This window comes from Lycium barbarum, chromosome 1 (assembly GCF_019175385.1).
Source record: "Lycium barbarum isolate Lr01 chromosome 1, ASM1917538v2, whole genome shotgun sequence".
Classification (NCBI taxonomy): Eukaryota; Viridiplantae; Streptophyta; class Magnoliopsida; order Solanales; family Solanaceae; genus Lycium; species Lycium barbarum.
Window position 1 is genome coordinate 40064483 of NC_083337.1, and position 21478 is coordinate 40085960.

The following is a 21478-nucleotide window of genomic DNA, read 5'->3' on the forward strand; positions in this document are numbered from 1 at the left end:
AATAAGATCTTCTTTATATAACCCGAATGCTGGGTTTTTTTGTTTCAAAACGATGTCAGACTGCAAATTTATTTAAAGAAACTTTTGAATTTTGTTTTTGAGATCCGAATTTGAAATTCAAAAATTTGTACTTGAATCCCAATGAAAAAATGGAAACCAGACGGAAGACCGAGACCTACGAAGAAGAGGACAAGGGTAACGTTAATTATTTGCCCGAAATGGGCGAACCCAAAACTGAATTCGCCTAGGAAGATTAGGATTCTTATGTGGAATTTGAAGAGGAAGAGACAAGAAGATGACGAAGAGGGAGAGAGGAAAGGGAAGTGTTGCACAAGAATGGGGCCTGTTGGATTCTGCCATTGTTGAGGGAAAATGGAGCCTTGTCCAAAAGAGAAAGAGATGAGAGAGAGAGGGCAAGGGCTATGCGGCATGGTTGAAGAAAGGATTAGGTTTCCTTAGGTTTCAACTGGTTAGAATCGATGGATCGGGTCGGGTATAACGCGGGTATGGGCTGGTCTCGCCTGGTGGGCTGGATTATTTGAATTGTTGGGCTGGTCGGTTGGATAAGTTATTTAAAGGATGATTTGCTAAATGGGCTTGCCGAATTATGTGGGTTGCGGATTTATGGGCTTGATCATTTGGGTCATTAATTTGGCTGAAATTCCTCCTCCATATAAATTCAATTGGGCTCTTAATAACTAGTACAATATATATTATGATAATTAATGATTAATATGTAGAAAATGAAAGAATTGATAAAGTATAATTAATTTAACGAGCACAAAATCTGAAAATAAAATGATGACGAGCCATTAAAAATTGTGATAAAGTAATGCTCGTAATGTTGATAGTGAAAATAATGAAAATGAAAGTAAAGATATTAATAGCAGTAAAATAAAAAAAATAGTAGTGAAAAAAAAAATATTTAGATTATTAATAAATTCAGAAACCCAAGGAAATAAATTGGAATAAAGGAGGAGCAAAATTGGGTGTCAACAGATGCCCCTCTTCGACCGGAGACGATGTAAGAGTTTTCGGGCGAAGAAGTTGATGTAGTAGCCAATTTTGTTCCGACCAACAAGTATGACTTGGAAGAACTTGAGAAAATATGGGTTAGGAGAATTGGTAGAAAATATTATAGGGTGGAAGGATTTATGTGCGAACCCGTTTCGAATTGCCTACATATCTCTGGTGCTGTGTGTAGTTTGAAAGAAGCGGGTCGATACTGACGCTACGCTTTTTGCCCCAGTGTTGAATTATGGTGAGACTGGGATATAGAAAAGACTTACAAGATTATGAAAGGAGTTGATCGAGTAGAGTTTTAACTGTGGATATGGAAGAGAAATTTTGGATAACCCACGTATCACATGTTTGTGGATGCAGGCGGAGTCGAGTTCGAGAGTAGATCCGTGACCTTTTCTTGTGAGTTTGATAATCCTCTTCAGCATGTTTGCACCAGTTCACTGCGTAAGCCAAAGTTCCACGTTGCGTCGTGTCTCTGTAAATTGTACTTTTCTGTTAAAACTGAAATTCATGTCAAAATTAGTAATAAAGTCTAGGGTAAAGTTCGAAATTTAAAACTTATAAAGAATGTAAAAATGATAGTAAATATGAGTGTGAGAATGAAGATGAAGTCGTGTGGCTTATAGTGAGGTCGTGTGTCCAAATGTTGTCTCTGGTTGTCTTCAGGGACTTGAATGAATGTGTGATATGTATGCTGAGGATGTAATAATATCTCCAGTTGTATTTAATGATAATAATAAGGCCTCCGGCTGTCTTCCGGGACTCGATGATAAATGATGTCTGTGGAATTTGAAGTAAAGTCGTTAAAGTAAGTTAAGTGGATGATAAAGTAAAGTAATAAAATAGAGAGTAAAGTAAAAGTGTAGCCGTTTGGCTTGTGCAGATGAGGTCGTGTAGCCATGTGATGTTTTCGGTAGTCCTCGGGGACTTGATGGTAAATGATATGCTGATGAGGCCGTACAGCCAAACGATGTCTCCGGTTGTTTCGGGGACTCGATGTTATCTGTGAAATTAAGGTAAAATTATTAAAGTGAATGATAAGGTAATTGATGAAGTAGAAAGTGAAGTAAGAGTGCAGCCGTCTGGCTTATGAAAATGAGGCTGTATAGTCATATGATATATCCGGTTGTCTTCGGAGATTTGATTAAAATTCCCGTATAGTCCAGGGTAAATCGTAAAGTGGATGATGTCTCCGGTTGTCTTCGGAGGCTTTGATGCAGATTCCCGTAAAGTCCGGGGTAAAGTCGTAAAGTGGATGATGTCTCCGGTTTTTTTCGGAGGCTTAATTATAATTCCTGTAAAGTTCAGGGTAAAGTCGTTAAAGTTGGTAAAGTGAATGATAAAGTAGAGAGTAAAGTCATAGTGTAGCCGTCTGGCTTATGCATATGAGGTTGTATAGCCGAATGATGCCCCCGGTTGTCTTCGGAGACTTAATGATAATCCCTGTAAAGTTCAGGATAAAGTCGTTAAAGTGGGTAAAGTAAATGATAAAGTAATTGGTAAAGTAAAGTGATGGTGTAGCCGTTTGGCTAATGCGAAAGAGGCTGAAAGCCAAATGATGCCTCCGGTTGTCTTCGGAGATTTAATGTTGATTCTTGTAAAGTTCAGGGTAAAGTGGTTAAAGTAGGTAAAGTGAATGATAAAATAATTGATAAAGTATGGAGTAAAGTGATAGCATAGCCGTTTGGCTGATGATGTTGACGGTATCGTGACAGGCCAAACTAATGACACGTAATCCTGATTTAATTGGTCTTCAATCTCGACAACCTGCAAAATAGGTATATTTGTTAATAAAGTCATAAAGTTATTGTGATAAAAACAAAGGTGAAAATAAAGCCGTTTGGCTTTTGAGGCGAGGCCATAATGAACCAAATGATGCTTTTCGGCCATGATTGATAGACTTGACTGTTGATCTCGCGGTTTTAGGTTCCTGCACTCAAAGAAAAATTCTTAGTTTGGGAGGGGGAAGTTGATTCGTGTTGACTCGAACCTTGACGTTGTTGGCGCTCCATTCGTCTTGTTTGTTTGGATCTTATGATCTCCGTTCAAGCCTCGGTAGGTGAACGGTAGTGAAACAATTGAAAGAAAGTATTTCATTTGAAAGGTAGGTATGTAAGTATATGTATAAGGAAATGTATCCATATGTATATAAGTTGTGAATTATATATATGTAAATGTATGTATGTAAGGAAAGATATATATGTAAATATATGTATGTAAGTTGTAAAATATTTCTGCGAACTTCAGATTGTGACACTTCTGAAACAATTGAAAAGTCATTTGTCTATACTATTTCCTGTCTGGTAGCCTTAACATTGTTGATGTCCAACTTTCTCTTGTCTAATCTTTCAAAATATGCCCCAGTTTTGGGCTCAGAAGGGTATACTAGACTTATGTTGTGGTGTGACCGAACCTTATACAGGTTGCCTACGTATCCCGTCAAGGGAATCAGGTCAGAACGTAGTTCGTAAGATACATAAGTATGGTTTGAGATTTTCTAATAAAGGGACCGAACCCGATGTGGATTGCCTACGTATCCCACTAAGGGAATCAGGTCAGCGTAGTTCTGTTATGTAAATGGTAAAAGGTTTGTTGGATTTCTACCTAAATATGACTGAACCGTATGTCGATAGTCTATGTATCTCGCCAAGGGAATCAGGCCATGCGTAGTTCTCCTTACATAAGGATTTTTGGATTTTCTGTTATAATGCAACCGAACCCTATGTGGGCTGCCTACGTATCCCGCCGAGGGAATCAAGTCAGCGTAGTTCGTATGTGTGTTAAAGGAAAGGTTGCAAACTAGGCTGTCTAACCTAACGTCGTCCTTTGATTTCTTCTTGAATTGCTAGCTTTCAGGCTTATGTCATCACATATCGGCTATTTCGATTTCTTCCGAGTGGAATATTGTCTTGTCCTCTAGTTTTCTTTGTTACTCTCTCGAGACGTATGTTATTCATTCATTCATTTTATGTCACAATCATAGAGTTGGAAGATTTGATAAATAAAGTAGAAAATAGATGATTAAGGAAAATCAGAAATGCATTCATAGTTTTTGCAATTTAAGCTTCCAAAAGATGAGGCAAAGCAACAAAAGTTTTGGGGCCCGATTTAAGCCTCAATTTTAAATCGTGCTATCACAAAAAGTTCACTACATGTCAGTCTACCAAGACTCCCGGCAATCCAGGGACGGAGTACAAGTCCAATTCTTCAGAGTTTCTCCTGGTTCGGCACCCTGGATGGTCGGTGTCTCGGTGTTGTGAGTAGTTGTAGCAGCAATCTTCATTGGTACTTGTTGTTGGATTGTCCCCAAGGGAGCAACAAAAGTTGATGACATGCCCCTCTCCATCTTTCCAATTTGCGCAATGGCCACTTTCAGATTCTTAACTTCTTCGATAGTTATCATGTTCACGTTGGCGTTTTCGTGAGTAGGCAAAGGGATTGTTGTCCACATTGGGCCGAACTCCAGTGACCTGGATTGCTCCTTCCTTAATCAGGGCTTCGATTTTGTTTTTGAGGCCATAGCAATCCTCAGTGGCGTGCCTAACAACTCCAGAATGATATGCACAACGCTTAGAGCCATCAAACCATCTTGGAATAGGATCGGGAATTTTCCCTTCAATAGGTTGTACCACGCCTGCCGCTTTCAGTCTTTCGAATAATTGAGCCAAGGGTTCAGCGAACCGAGTGTAATTTCGGGTATTTTGATGTCAGGGTTTGGACGGGCTTTATGTGTGGTATGTGGTCGATTTTGGTAAGTGGGAGCTTGAACAGATTGGTATGGACGTGGGTTTTGATAGTGAGGTGCTTGGGGTTGGTAGTAATTTGCTTGGGTATTGTAGACAGGGTAAGGAATTAGTGGAGCTTGGTAGGATTCAGTATAGTGATAAGGGTAAAAAGGTTGTTGTGGGTGGTTAAAGTATGTAATGGCTTGGCTCGGCTTATGTCCTTGGATGTTCATGACTGCAGCTACATTTTCTTTCTTCTTTTTGGTGCGAGGCGGGTTTGGTGCGACATTCCTAGGTTCAGGAGGTGGACTTTGGAGTGTAACGGATAAGTTGGTCAGGTCTCTAACCCGATTTCGTTCTCCACGTAGATCCTCGATCTCTTGAGTCAAGCGAGCGATATGTTCATCATGTTGAGTAGTAGTTCTATGTTCGGAAGTCTCAGGGGGATCATTAGAGATCACGATATTTTTCGAACCAGTTGAAATAGATGCGGCCGGATCAGACATAATAATTTCCTTTCCTTGAACAACCCAACTACGTTGAGGTAATGATGACGTCTTTGACCTTGTGAGGTAAGGATGGTCGGCCATCGAGTGTCAACACGAATCAACTCTTTGGGAATAAAAAGAAACATAAAGTGCAAATGATGTCAGTCTCATTAACCTATCTAGGTAAAGTCATGATCACGTAGAGTCAAGTAAGTGATGTAGCAAATAATTCATCAAATAAAGTCAAACAAGTTGTCAAACAAATGTAAACGAGTATATCAAACAATAACGCGTCCTAATATGCATGTGACCTCTTTGTGCCAGAGGTGGGCCTAACGTTTGTTTGAAGGGTAAAGTGTGCCAGAATATGTCATCCCATTGCTTTTAATTAATTAAACAAATTCTATTTCCCAAAAAGAAAAGTAATGTAATATTTATTACATGTCAAATGAATACAACATAAAGTGTTTCCTAATGTAAGTAAAGTAAATACAATTTCCTATGTCTAACTTCTAGCTCCATTTTGTGATGTCCTGAATATTCGTCATTTGTTGTACTCCAATGCAAATCCATACCTGTCATAGAAATGTTAGTCATTTCCTCCCTCCTAAAGTTTAATTAGTTACAGCAACTAGTCAATATTTAGGCACAGTTATCCTTCAAACATGCATATAAAGTATGATTAGTGTCACTCGGGGTCGTGAACCCACTTGGACGTTTGGGTAAAGTCATCTAATGGGCTTAATACACCAAGGGTATTAAGCCTCCTAGGTCATGAAATGTATGCTCTTAATAAAGGTGTTGGTTTAGCTCTATCTTAGGCTGACTAAGAGTTGGTTTCTTATGACACAAGGTTCCCCCAAGTGGACAACTTGGGAGTGAAAAGTTTGTGGCTGTCGACTGCACCGCCGATCGACTAAATACACAAGATCAATCCAACTAAAGGGCGATTTTGTAGTGTACGGCCGCGAACCGCGAAACCGCTTTAAGTGTGTGAATTTGTGTGATTTTTCCAGGAGTGGAGGAAAGTGAAACGGAATGACAGTTTATATCAAAACAGTAACATTTGAACAGTTTATAGCAAACAAACAATTAGTAGCATGTAAAACAGTTAACAACAAATAAAGTAATCAAATAAACACACAAACCCTAGTTAAACTAAGTCCGTTATGGTTAAAACCTAAGTAATCCCCAGCAGAGTCGCCAAGCTGTTAGACCCTATTTTAACCGGGGTCAAAATAGTTTACAACATCCCGGTAATTTCGGGGTTAATTAAAGTTAAGAGTCGCCACCTAATTATTTATGGTGAATTAGGGCACCTAAAGTTAATTAAAATTATTATCTAAAGTTAACTCTGTTTTAAAGTCTACGAAACCAAAAAAAGATCTGAGTAAGGGTTCAACTAACCTAGAGGGAAGGTATTAGGCATCCTCTAAATTCCATTAATAATGGTTAATCCGACCGGACTTAAAGTTAATTAGGCTAAGTGTAAGTTGTAAAAATTATGTATTAACCTATAAGGTAGTTAAACTAAGAGGAGTAAGAATTAGCATTTAAAAGTGAAAGGTAGTGACTAACTTTGTATTTGAAACCAATTGACACTTAAAAAAGAATGTTGTAGGATTTTAAAAAAAACTCTTTCTTTATTGGATCTAATAACTTTCTAATTCCTTCCAATGTGAAATTACTTCTTCACTATGACCTAACTGAACTTGAACTTTCTTTAATCTCAATTTCTCTTTCTTTCTTTTTAATCTCGTCTTCTTTTGCTTTAACATTGGCAGTGTTTAATTGACCCCTTTTTTCATCTTTTACTTATACGCCCATTACAACTTAATCTCCTGAATTATTAGTTATAGATGAACTTAGTGTGACTAAAATGAAACAATCATTAACCTTTTGTTCAACCAATGTCACACAAGCAAATAGAAGCAAACAAAACAAATAGAGTACTAGTTGCACAATATAAATTAAAGGGCATAAATAAAATAGAAGAATAAATTTAATTTAAATGGGCTCAGCCCATTTCAGAATTGCTGCTGTCCCCTGCTACTGTTATGGACCTCGGTCCAGAACTCTCTTTTATTTTACTTTTGCTGCGGGTTGAAGATGACTCGAGAGGAAATTTCGTTGGGCTTTAGCCCAACACCGAATGCGGGAGATGATGAATCCCTCGGACTCGTATGCGATAGTCATGCATTAAAAAAAACGAAAGAAAAAGATTAGTACGAAACCAATATATGAGGCTAAATATATATAATGCAAATTCAAACAGGCCAATAGATTTCAACTAAAACAGGGCCTGCCTATAGCTAGTATACTAATGTCTTCTAAACAAGCAATAAGAAAAGAAGTCAAGCAAGTATGGTAGATGTAGTAGCAAGAACTGTAATATCATAAGAGCATCCATATCAGAAAGGATTTTAAGGCTCAACAATTTTCAAAAAGGGGCATCAGTAAGTAGACCAGTTCCTTTAATAATACAACCATCTTTTCTACAAAAAATAATGTTTCGAACCAGCAAATAGCCATAACAATGACAAAGTGCAATAACCTCTTTCCATCAAGTGTAGCACATCAGCTGAATCAATGAAACAGAACAATAGCAACACAAAAAATAACGACACCATGACTACAGTCCTTCTAATGCAATAACAGTCCACAAAAAGCACCTCAAGGACATTTGGGATTTGAAACTCAGTTTACAAGAGAGAATTTCTTATTTGAAGATAAAAGTTGAAAGTTCAGAACTCAGGGTCTTGTTTTAACATATTATCACAACAAATGTGGGTTTACATGACCATGAGGAACAACTAACAAGTATGAGGACTGACCTTTTACTCCAAGCACATTCAATTATACATAACACACACAGATTCTTTCTTAGCATTGCCATCTTCACTTACATGTTCTATTGTTTTCAGGCAGCTTGCAGATTACGGGTATTTGGACACAAGAAAGGCATTTTAGAAAAGTATGTTCATAACTGATTAATCTTAAAATAACATATGAACCAGTGATTTTACCAATCTGTAATACTTTTGTATCAAAATAACATATTGAAATTCAATGGCAGACCAGGTCACTTAACTTCTAGAGAAAGTTTAATACCTCGTTTTTTACTCATAAAATATATATACTACAAGAAGCACAATCGAGTTTAGGTCTAGCAGAACTTCAACACAGATTCCAACTATTCCACCACATAACAAAGAGCATGGATTTCACCAGCAAGCGCACAAACAGGACGTAAGTTAATCTCCTAACACGCAAGGCAAATGTTTTGGAATGTATAGAATGTTCACGAGCATTTTATCGAACACTCCTAATTTAGACGATGCGCGACCAGAAATCGTGACCTTAAATTTAAACCAATGAACGTGAGTTTAACAACATCTGGGATACAAATCGCATAAGCAAAGCCTAATTAAAACTACTTCGACAAAACGTGATTCGAAAAGACCCAGAAACAGGACTTTTGAACAAACTAAAAAAATAATAGCCATATTTCATTAGCATTTATTTCATTTCCCCACGATCTCAAGCGAAAGAAAGAAACGGATAAAGGGATCGGGTTTACCTCTTGCGAGTGCAGTGAAGTGGGGCGTCGGCGTCGAATCTACTCTCAAGCCACGGACAGCTTTGAAACTCGACACAACTGGGTTCAAAATTGCTCTCACAGCTAAACTCTAACCGAGATCGAAAGAGAAATTCTAGAAAAACTAAACGTTCTTAAGGTAAAAAAAATGAGCAGATTGTTTCATGTAATGGTATTTCTCCAATGTTTCCAAACCCCCTTTTTTTTTTTTCAAGAATCTGAGAATGAAGAATAGGGTTCTATCCAACTAAAGTTTCGTATTGCTTTCTGATGAATCGAGTGAGAAACTAAGAGAGCAAGGATTGGGTATGTTCAGTGGAGTTCCCCCGATCAGTGTTCCGTCCCCAAATGAAGAATACGATCTTCTTTATATAACCCGAATGCTGGGTTTTTTTGTTTCAAAACGATGTCGGACTGCAAATTGATTTAAAGAAACTTTTGAATTTCGTTTTTGAGAACCGGATTTGAAATTCAAAAATTTGTACTTGAATCCCAATGAAAAAATGGAAACCAGAAGGAAGACCGAGACCTACGAAGAAGAGGACAAGAGTAACGTTAATTATTTGCCCGAAATGGGCGAACCCAAAACTGAATTCGCCTAGGAAGATTAGGATTCTTATGTGGAATTTGAAGAGGAAGAGACAAGAAGATGACGAAGAGGGAGAGAGGAAAGGGAAGTGTTGCACGAGAATGGGGCCTGTTGGATTCTGCCATTGTTGAGGGAAAATGGAGCCTTGTCCAAAAGAGAAAGAGATGAGAGAGAGAGGGAAAGGGCTATGCGGCGTGGTTGAAGAAAGGATTAGGTTTCCTTAGGTTTCAACTGGTTAGAATAGATGGATCGGGTCGGGTATAACGCGGGTATGGGCTGGTCTCGCCTGGTGGGCTGGATTATTTGAATTGTTGGGCTGGTCAGTTGGGTAAGTTATTTAAAGGATGATTTGCTAAATGGGCTGGCCGAATTATGTGGGTTGCGGATTTATGGGCTTGATCATTTGGGTCATTAATTTGGCTGAAATTCCTCCACTATATAAATTCAATTGGGCTCTTAATAACTAGTACAATATATATTATGATAATTAATGATTAATATGTAGAAAATAAAAGAATTGATAAAGTATAATTAATTTAACGAGCACAAAATTTGAAAATAAAATGATGACGAGCCATTAAAAATTGTGATAAAGTAATGCTCGTAATGTTGATAGTGAAAATAATGAAAATGAAAGTAAAGATATTAATAGCAGTAAAATAAAAAAAATAGTAGTGAAAATAAAATATTTAGATTATTAATAAATTCAGAAACCCAAGGAAATAAATTGGAATAAAGGAGGAGCAAAATTGGGTGTCAACAATAACTCTTCTCCAAAGCATTATTAAATCCTCGTTAACTTGTTACTCGTAATTCCTTTTCGATACCTATCACATGCCTTGCCTTCTCTTGGCATACTTCCTTCCCCTATCTCGAACGTCTTTGAAATCTTAGTTAGGGTCATCAAAATGTCATTCCTTACTAATTGAAATACCGTATACTCGTGCTCTTCTTTAGTCTATTCGCTGTGCATCAACGGAAAATTTTCCGAGGTGTAACATTAGTATTTTCTGATACTTCATTTTTGTACTTGTTCATTTATGTATATATGTAGGACTAATTTGTACAGAATACACTTTTGTCATTTTGGATATTTTACACAAATAAGAAAGAAACACAGTTTATTTACTCTCTCTCTCTCTCTTCGATATGAATGAGTGAGGGTTTTCACACTTAGTTTTTCTTCGATTCTTCCGCATTTAATCATGTTTACATAAAGATATGACGATTAAGACAAATACAACTATTCAAATAGGAAGGAAACAAGAATAAATAGAGCTAAACTCAATGGTTGAATTGCAGAACATAAGGACAGTGACATGAAGTTTGAACAATAACATTGAACTTCAAGAGACAAGCATGACGTTTACCGTGGAGCTCAAAATTCATGATGCTAGCTTGAAGTTTGAACTGTGGTTAGCTAGAGATGATGAATAGTGTCAAAAAGAGAGATGAACCTAGTTTGGTCTCCAAAATAACCTCTAAAGCTATACTAATACTGATAAATCCATTAGTTTTAGCGAATCCTATCTTCTTCTTTTTCCTTTTTTCTCCAGAATTAGGATGAAGCTGGTCGAAATAGATATTGTGTCTTCATATCTGATTGAAAGTTTACTAATTTTCTTGGTTTTAAATGGTTATACAGTATGAGATATCTCAAGAATCGAGCGTAGCAGAGATGATATTAGCCACGGCAACAACTTTGCCATTATATAACTTATGCCAAGAAGAGGACGAAGCGGATGTTGGCTAAATTTTAAGTATACTTTGCAAATGATCACTATGTTTTAAACAACATAAAAGTGATTACCTGTTATCATCTCAACCATGAAAATATCTTTTGCTTTTTGGGTGGCCATGAGGTTTGAATCTGCTCTTGCTTGCTTTCATACCATAATGAATTGTGTGTCTATATTTCAAGTTTAGCCTCATCAAAAATTTGAGTTCCGGAGAAGCCAAGAAAGGTAAAGTGACTAATGTGTATTATGATACATTAACATTTGAAAAGTAAGAAGGGTCTGTGATAGAATCTGGATAGTGGAAGATACTAGCTTAAATGAACCTTGCACTTGTACATAAAAAATGCTATATATTCAAAGTCAGAGCAGAGGGGGGGAGATATAAAATAGAAGACGAGAAAATTACCTAACAACAACGCTATTTTTTTTCTTTTTCGGATTCAATCTTTACATGCACAAACACAAACAAATCCCTTTGTGCTATTTCTACTTACATTCACCATTATCATCTTCATTATCTGCAAAGCTCTTGATGTGGTCATTAAAATCATCGTCAAAAGCGAACATTTACAAGTTTCAGCTGATAAATGCAGCCATGAGCTCCAGTTTTTGTAGTCATTATCCTGAAGTATATGGCAAACAGCAGTGTTGATGAAATGGTAAAGTAAAATAGAAAGGTAAATTGCGCTCTTGGCTTGGTCTTAAGCAATTGGCAAATTTTAGTTTAGACTCATGACAATCAGACGAAACACGTTTAAACTTCAATTAATTGAAATGCCAGGTTAACTCTTCAAGTTTAACTTTTTTTTATCTTAAGAGAAAAGAGTAAAGACAAAATATTTTCCTTGATATAGAAGATGAGTTACATAGTATAACAATTAAAGATTCTTAAAAAGTAATTTTTGTAAGCACTAAAACCATTTTTTTAATCAAATGTAGTATATTGTAAGTCTGAATATGTGAAGAATAAACTGGGAGAAGAAGAAATATACCGAATATGTATATATATCAAGAAGGACCTGATGTGGTTAAAGGCATTTCAATTTCTTGGGAGGAGTTGATGGATGATGCATCTGCACTTTTGCTGCCATGAGAGGAGTTGAGAGATGCAGCCCCAAATTGTACCTGTTTTCCATCATTATTATTTGCCATTGAACCATTTCTGGCCATTCCAGAATTTGCCATTGTGTGTGCTGTCGATGCTCGTCTAGAAATTTGGCGATTATCGGTACTGCTCATTCCAAAACATCTCTTTATGCATGTGTAAATGTATGTTAGCAGCCAAAGTAACCATGGAAATCCAATCAAGATTAGTGCTATTGGAGGAAACCAAGGTTGTGAAAGATTTGGCACAAATAGGTAAAGAAATAGGAAAATTCCACCAATAAGTACACAAATACATAACAAGAAAGAGATTAGAGGAACCCTCAGATCCCCCTCCCTCTCATTCATTATTCTTCTCTCTTCAATTGACAATAATAATAAAAATGCAGAAAAGAGATTTACAAAATGATGAAAGTTACTCCTTTTTGTCTCTACAAACACCTCTTCCTTTATATTTATTTCTCTTCCCTTTTTCCAATTATCCTCTTTTTAGTCTCCTTCTACTTTTATGTTCATTTATATTGTTCCTCCCTCTCCAATGGAGTTTATGAAAACAAGATCTCTTTGTTTGACGAAATGTTTTTCGTCGTCTTCTTTAGGGTTGAGATGCAAGAAAAAATTAACAGGATGTAATGCAGATGAGAAATCAAGAAAAGCGTTTAAAATGGAAGGTTGTTTAGGAGAATGAGATCGTAAGGTCATTGTATTTGAGATTTACAAGCAAAGAGAAGAAGAAATCATGCATGACAAGAATTGGCTATTTGTCCCATAAGTTCTCGACTTTGCATAACAAAAAGTGGTCTTTGAAAATGAATTGATGAGTCATTCCACGTAGGTGTGGGGCAAAAGTAGGGATGGTGGAAAAAATTACTTGTGTCCTCGTATTTTCTTTTTGCCACACCTAATTAGAGATGTCACATGGATGGGTTTATTAATTTAGGTCAGTTAAAACGAATTACTAAATGATAAACAAGCCGAGCATGTTAGATTTTCATGAGCTAAAGTGCTAAACGTATCAAAATAACATTTAATTTGATCCTACTCGAATCATTGTAGATCCTCAACCTTTTTACCTCTACTTGTTCTAAGTTATACTCTGAATCGGTTTTATTTGAATCTTACTCTATAATTGAGTTTGTTCTGATATATCTATTTTGTTTCTGCTCTATTTATTTTATATCTCTTATTTGCAAAATGAAAGGAGAATTTCGATCATGTTTCTCCTGTTACGTTTTTATCAATTGCCTTCGGCTTCATATTATTTTATTGTTATTTGTAGCTAGTTTAGTATGATAAAATTACGAATATCTTTCAACTTATTTAAATTTTATTTTACTGATTTTAAATAAGAAAATTAGGTTTATTTTGCTGATTTCTATATTCTTTTGCTTCGTTCTTTATAGTTATGAAAGAAGAATAAAAAACTAGCCTCAAGCAAGTTAAAGGGTGTAGCAGTGACTGCAAAACTTAAGAGATTGGGCAGAGAGGCCGTAAGTGCACATGTTAGGGTACAAATATTACTCCAACGAGAACTTCTAAATGCTAAAAAAGGAAAAAGTTCCATGTGAATTGCTCTTTGCACATAGGTTAGTCGATCTGAAGGGTGGGAACAAGATCGACATATAGGGGGTTGGGTTGAATTTGCTAAACCGGAACATGGTGGTAGATGCAACATTAGCAAGTCCATAGAAGTTGGTGAGGCCTCAAGAAAAGTTATTTTTTGAGTGGTGTGCGGCCGAGGCATTAGCAATGGTGTGGTGTCCGCGCTCAATCGCACTCATAACCACATCGCGTCTCCAAAATAAACACACAATTCATTCCCTCTTGTCTGTAAGTGATCCTTAAAATAACAGTAAAAAACTTATGGTTGATGGAACAATGAAGGCAAGGGATGTTGCATGATGGATCGGTTACTTTGGAAAGGAGAAAACAAGAAAAGTTATACATGAAAAAAAAAAAAAAACTTAAAGATAATAGAAGCTTGGTTTTCCCCTTTTTACTAAACTTAGCTCATGTTGCCTCATAATTTAATAACACAAAACTATCTTCTCTCCTAAGCTTGATAACAACCCTATGATGATGAATTTACGGAAAAGGCTTAAATATGTCAGCGAACTATATGGCTCATTTATGTCACTCATCAATAATTTGGCTCATTTGTGTCATCGAACTTTCGAAAATGACTTATTTATGCCACGCATCAATAGTTTGGCTCATTTATGCCATCACCGTTACCAAAATAACTCATCCATGTCATTTTCATTAACGCCGGTTTTATAATACCAGATATGACACGTGGCCTCCAATTAGAGGTCTACGTCGTTTAATTAAATCAGCCTAATTTTAAATCCCAAATTAATAAAAAAAATCTGACCCATACACCCGACCCACCCACAACCATCTAGTTGGAGGCCACGTGTCATATTTGGTATTGTAAAACCGGCGTTAATGAAAATGGCATGGATGAGCCATTTTGGTAACGGCGATGGCATAAATGAGCCAAACTATTGATGAGTGACATAAATGAGTCATTCCCAATAGTTTGATGGCATAAATGAGTCAAACTATTGACGAGGGGCATAAATGAGTCATTTCCGATAATTTGATGGCATATTTGAGACTTTTCCGATGAATCTATCAAGTGAGGCTCAATCAATAGCTAGTGCTCCTTTCTATTAACGTTTTCAAGCTAGCACCTATTTCAACCTGTCATCTTGCTTTTGAGGAGGAGAAGAAGGAGAAGCAGGATTACCTCAGTTTGAGATACGTACTGCTTTCCTAGACTGTTTGATGTTAGCAGTTTGACTCCCTGAACAGTAAATTTGTTATGTGATAGACGATGAGAAACATTAAGGGAGCTTTATTTTATGGTAAGAAAAGCTTATAATCCACCATTACCCCTCTGGTGCATATTCAGATTTTGCACTTTGGTCACAAACAGGCTTCAATACTACGATGGCTTTGTGAGAGCTCCCTAGAAAAACTCTTTCCGCTATATCTGTAAATCAATTACCTTTTGATATTCCACATTTTCTGAGTTACATTCAATTTTTTAAATTCCCTAGTAATGAGCTTAATGATTGAGAGAGATTTTCATAGCAGACATTTTGATCTGCACAACCCAAACAGAATTCATGTGCTACAAGGAAAAGGATTTACATCATTGTCATTTTTCACAAGTCAATATATAGCGAATTATTGAATATCTGTCCAACAATCTACTAAAGAGACGGTAAGCCTACTGGCACGTATAGAAGTGTGTTTTATGTGTAAAAAGAAGACAGTTCTTTATTCTTTTGTCTCAGCTGCTTGCTGAAACAGCACCACTATAAGAGTCACAAGGGAAGCGTAGAGAGAATTGGGAATCTTCTGAACCACCTTTCCAACATGAGGGACTCCCTCTGTTGACCTCTTCGTTAGCAGAGCGATAGTTGGTGCTGCTGCCAAGGCAATAAGTAGTCCCTGACTCACAATAATAAAAGTATCCTTCGTTAATTTCCTAATAAACTTGACAAACTCTTCGCGGTCCAGTTCTCCGTCAATATTGATATCACACTCCTGTGCATGAAAAAAAAAATGAAACAGTGCGCAAAAGGAAATAACTGTGCAAAGCCATAACTGAAAAAGCAGGCAGACATAGGACGAGAATAAAATAAAATAAACATTTTTTTGAAGTAGGAAGATAAGGGGAAGGTGAATCGAAGAAAGTAATTTCCCCTGACTGGATTCCTAAAGAAAAACAAGAAAATAATTTGTCATATAGCTTCAAATACCACTTCAAGACTGTATATTTTCGCAGGTTGAGAAATTTTTTAAGGATCCAGATGAATTCATTTTACTCCAACTTTCTTTTGACAAGCCAAACCAGAAACAGAAATTTTCGTCCCTACCCTCTTTCCAAACAAAGTGGAAGGAAGCAGGAAAAGAAGTAAAGTTCCCAAAAGGATATACATGAGCAAGCAGACCATATTCGCTTCATAATAAATGATAGAACTTAGAACTGAAGTTAGAATACTAGGCAATGTGTACTGTTGTGCTGAATACTCAGGGTCCCAAAAATTCAGTTATTTTTACAAGCATTTGGTATAATTTAGGTATCAGTATCCCAAAAAAAAGAAAAAATGAATTATCAGTAAAAACATTTGGTGATTTCTTCGCATTTGCCTAAGTCTTGATGATGACAACATGACATGAGCTTACACCATTTGAGAAGACAGGAGGGCTCTAACGAAAGGTTGACAAAATTTAACCAAGGATTGATCAGGGGTTGACCACGTTCGACCAAGACATTGACTAGGATTCGGACTTCTCAAAACACTATTCCCATGACAGAATCACTTGTGGGTCATACGGACAGCCTACTTAAACCACACAGCTTGCCCAGTTATTTAGGATCTTCTTTATTTTGTTTTTATGCTTAAACCATTAGCCTAGCCTAGCCTACAAATAGTAAGTCATTTAGCTTATAATTTAGTTTATGATGTTTCGATGAAGAATTCTCTTGTGAAAGAACACTTTGTGGGAATGACCTTACCTCTTCATCTGAACCTCATTTGAATACTTCTAGGTAAGCTTTTCTTGTATCAGTTTAATCCTCTTCTTACTTAGATGAATTCTCGTAGTTGAATTGCTATTAGTTGGTTCAAGATACATTTTACTTGTGTTGCCTCATTGTTTCTTCCATTCGAATCTATCTTTTCTTTCTTCTAAATCTATTTTAGGTTGGGTTAATAATAGTGGTAAGGATTCAAGCTATCTGTTGCTTGTATTGTATACCCTAGTTAGTTGGTTCAATTCCTCCCTTTTTTGTGCTGGTAGGAGGTAGTAGGTATCCAATAATATATCGAAGTGCACACAAGCTAGGCCTGTACCCCACAATTATAGTAAAGAGTTAACTTTAAAGTACAATACCCAGCTCTCATCAACCTAGGAGTTAAATGAATTCTTGGTGTTTTTTTTTTTTTTTTTTCAAATTTACATTTGAAATCTAACAAAGCTAATATATGCTTTAGGTGTAATTTCATGGATGGTCACTAAATTTCCTTTTTGGATAACCGTGATGTACGGGCCAGCTTGCTCGCACCTCAATTAATTTGATGGGGTACCGTATACCTTCAACCAACACAGATACCGATAACTCTTGTCCACCAATATTGGACAGAAGAGAGAAAGTCACATAGTGTTTTTGTCCCTGTCGGGAATTGAACCTGAGATCTCATGGTTCTCAATCCCCTTTATTGACCACTAGACCACACTCTTGGGTGTTAGGTCTCTAAACTTTTAGTTTATTCCACCAAAGTCACTAAACTATTTTTTGTAATGAAAAAGTTATTAACTTTGCTTAAATATCACCCAAAGTCTCCAAAGATTTTCTTCTTTTTAACTAAAAATTCACCTAACATTGCCTAAGTATCATAGAAAATATCTCATTTGCTTCCTCCTAGTGACTAGATACTAAGACAGTTGGATGATCTTTTTGGATTTTTCGTAACGAAAAAGTTACTCCACTAGTAAACTTTACCTAAGTATCACGAAAGTCACTAAACTATTTTTGGCTATTAAAGTAGTTTAGTGAACCAAAAATAGTTTAGTGACTTTCGTGATACTTAGGTAAAGTTGAGTAACTTTTTTGTTACGAAAAATAGTTTAGTGACTTTTTGGTTAAGAAAAATAGTTTAGTAACTTTGGTGCAAAAAGTAAAAATTGAGTGACCTTCCATAAAATTAACTTAATGATTTATAAAGGCTCAAAGTAAGTACAATTTCTCTCCGAAGGATATTGAATGAATCATTTTTAGAACTGATATCCATTACCCTAACAAGTGCTTCAAATGAAAATAGTCTGATTAGAATGGTTAAGGCGCAGTCATAATCATTCAATCAGCAATATGACAAATCACAATTAGAACATGAGCTAACTGAACTGCACAAGAAGAAGAATAGTCAATCTAGAAATTGATCAGCTAAGCGCAACCTACCTTCATCAGGGCTCTAACTTCATCTTTTGTAGGAGGATCAAAATGAGGACCCGGCAAACGTTTATTGATATCACTGAAAAAAAAAAAGTGATAAGACCTTCCCTAAGGGTAGCACCTTCCAAGTAATAAACAATGAAAAACCAGTATAATGTTCTGTAAAGCATAAGTGGATGAATTAAGTAGAGGAACTGAACAATCTTACTTGAAGACAAGCAGTACAGCAATATAAAGGTCTTCAAACTTCAGATTTTCTCTTCCTGAATCAAGTTTGACACGGTCAAATACCTTGTCTGTTATTTTTTGTATTTGAGTCTCTCTCCACTGCTTACCTGCATCAGGTAAATATGTTGTTTTATATTTGTTAGGTAAGCTCCCTGCCATTATGACCAGGCTAATTGCAGAAAAAGTGCTGAAATAGGTCTATTTGATGGCGCAGATGAGAAAATGGATAGTTATGGTGTAATTTATTTATCTTCATTCATCACATTAACCTCGAATTTTTGGTGTAAGGTTAAACAAGTCTTAGAACAACAAACTCATAACAGAAATAACTATACGAGAAAGCCAAGTTCTCCAACTTCTTATAAAACATGGCTTGACAGTTGTATATATAACCTAGTTATTCTTAATGCGCTGAATTTTTGTCAAACGTACTATGTGTTATTTGATAGTTATCAGAGAAAATGGTGTTAAGTGTTGTGAACCAGCCTCATTAAATCACATTTACGTGGAAACTTGATGTGAAAGCGCGGACTTCTTTAGCTATCAGCCCAAAAGAACAGCATCCAATTGATTGATTGATTCGATTGAAGTACGAAGATAAGACCAAAATAAGCTACATTTGCTTCACAATTTACAAGAGACAGATCATGTTAACAAAAAAAAAGTGGTAGGAAACCAATGTGCATGATGTTTCTGTGAAAGAGACAACAAGAAACAATTAAGTAAACTTTACTTTTGACAGCAAGTGCATGAGTGTTAATTACAAAAGATAAGTAATTGAATAACACTCCAAAGAAAATGAAAAGGAGAACAACATGATCACATTCGTTCATGTATACTTGACTAGGAGCAAAGATAGTGATAGTTCGAAAATATCTAGATTAATATCATAAAGTACCATAAAGTTCTATAATGCTTGAGGACAGGACATCTTTGATTTCTAATGTCCTTTAACATAACATATAAACAATAATAATTACTACGCCTAAACTCCAAGAAACTTATCAAGAACAGTCATAGTCAGAGATCCATAAGAGTCAAAAATGAGAAATCACATAGGAAAATACCACAACTGCTATTGTATCCCAGAGCCATTTACATATCTTTCTCAATGTTCACACTGTTCCAATAATTTATGTAACCAATAAACTAATGAACTTAACACATATACACCGATAATATAAAGAAATTTCAACACTATCTGTCACTCAAAGATATCTACCGGTAACTCTTATAAAAGGGGGGACTATGTAATCTTGAAAAGGCAAGTTACCTGCTACAATAGGTAAAGGTGACCATATAATGTAAAAATTCTTTACAATGTTGTTGTATATAAGTAAAACTCTAAAATAACAAAGATATTAAGTTCTACTAACCCATGGTCTAAAAATAGTTACACAATCAAGTATCTCCATGATAATCATTAATTGTAAACAGTGTAAGAATCTTTATACCACAGTGTAAATCCAACGATAAATATGACTTTCCTATTTAAAGTAAGAAGAAGTCAACTCTTTCCAATCGCACAGAAAATATAAGTAGAAAATCATGTTTTAAATTCTGCAATAATCAAATAACTATAAAATCTAGATTAGCTGCTTTATTGAGAAATCAACTTCCGTGGACTTAAACAAGCAGAAAAATGAGAAATCTTGAACCAAGAAAACCTGTTCCTTGATGTTTTAGCAGGTTAAAGTATTGGGTCAGTAAACAAAGTACTCTTTCCAATACAACAAACATTAGTCTTTGAAAATACAAGCTTCAATTATTTAGACAAGAAAACTTTGATGAAATTCCCATGTAGCAACAGTTAAAAGAAAGTAACAAGCGAATCAAGAAATGGATTCAAACAAAGCATGAATATACACAAGTGTATTCAAGAGAAATGAACGGATTAGATGGAAGGTGATGATACCCTGAAATTTTTGAAGGATTTGGCCCATGGTTTGAAGCCCTGGGCGGAGAAGAATAGGTATGTGGGAGAGGAAGAGAACGAATATTTGGTCAACCCGCACAGGATATACATACTCCAGATTCGTATCACGTGACATCCTTTATTAGTGATAGGGGCCACGTGGACAATGTGGTTCGGATTTTGGAATCACATAAGTAATTGGGTAATCATTTATTTTAGGCAGAATAGTTTGGAAGATTGTTGTACTTGCCTATTTTTATCATTCCGATATTTTTACTTACAAGTTTGCCAATTAAACGAGAAAATACTCAAAATATCCTCAACGTTTGACCAAAATATCAACTACACACCTAACCTTTGCGGGAATCCTATTACCCCCTGAACAAATTTTTTCAGTGTCAAAATGCCCCTTTTTTGCTGATGTGGCAGTCCAATCTGCCAACCCCCAAATATTAAATGGCGGCTGTCCGCACGCGTCTGGCTCACGTGCCACGTGTTTAATTTCGCCCCATTTTTTATTAATTTCCCCCCTTCCTCCATCCATCTACTCTTCTTCAAAAAAAAAAAAAAATCTCTCAATTTTCCATACTCCATTTTTAGTAAGGATCCGAAAACTCATACTCAATTCTCCTTCATCTTCATCAACATTATCATCATCATCATCATCATCATCATCTTCATTAGGAGTTGAAAAAAAAAATCACATCAACTTTGTTATGTCCCGTGTTTTCGTATAATTGGAAATCGAGAAATAATTAAGACTTGTGTGTTATGAGGAAATATTTTGATTCTAGTTGATGTGACTATGTTGGTTATGAAATCATTAATGTTAAGACATCGGGGAAGGCCGAGGGTAAATTTGGAATTTCGGAAATTAGTTTCGAAAATTACAAAGCGGGACTTTTAATGAATTGGGCCAAGAAAGTGGACAACAAAAAAATTGAGGCCCAAAGCCTTGAAGTGGCCGGCCATGGCATGGTCCAAGCCCACATTTTTAAAGGTCATGTGATATACACATGACCTATAGTGGATATATATCAACATTTCCTTTGTAATTATCAAGAACAATTAAACACTCCACTTGAAGCTATACTACTC

General features: G+C 36.1%; 1 protein-coding gene across 1 annotated transcript; it reads right to left on the minus strand.

Moving 5' to 3' along the window:
• Window positions 1–15403: 15403 nt before the first annotated feature.
• On the minus strand, window positions 15404–20537 carry LOC132635141 (uncharacterized). The gene is made up of 4 exons (XM_060351407.1): window positions 20381–20537; window positions 18446–18572; window positions 18244–18316; window positions 15404–15824 (listed from the first exon to the last, which is right to left on the minus strand). The coding sequence occupies exons 1-4, from the start codon at window positions 20514–20516 to the stop codon at window positions 15555–15557; spliced, it is 606 nt and encodes a 201-aa protein (XP_060207390.1). The 5' UTR covers window positions 20517–20537; the 3' UTR covers window positions 15404–15554.
• Window positions 20538–21478: the final 941 nt, after the last annotated feature.

Excerpts from the sequence above, each read along its gene's own strand:
- LOC132635141 (XM_060351407.1), bottom strand. The coding sequence starts at position 20,516 with ATGTCACGTGATACGAATCTGGAGTATGTATATCCTGTGCGGGTTGAC. Across the intron at positions 18,573-20,380 it reads AATCCTTCAAAAATTTCAGG|GTAAGCAGTGGAGAGAGACT; the intron begins GTATCATCACCT and ends TACCTGATGCAG. Across the intron at positions 15,825-18,243 it reads AAGTTAGAGCCCTGATGAAG|GAGTGTGATATCAATATTGA; the intron begins GTAGGTTGCGCT and ends TTTCATGCACAG.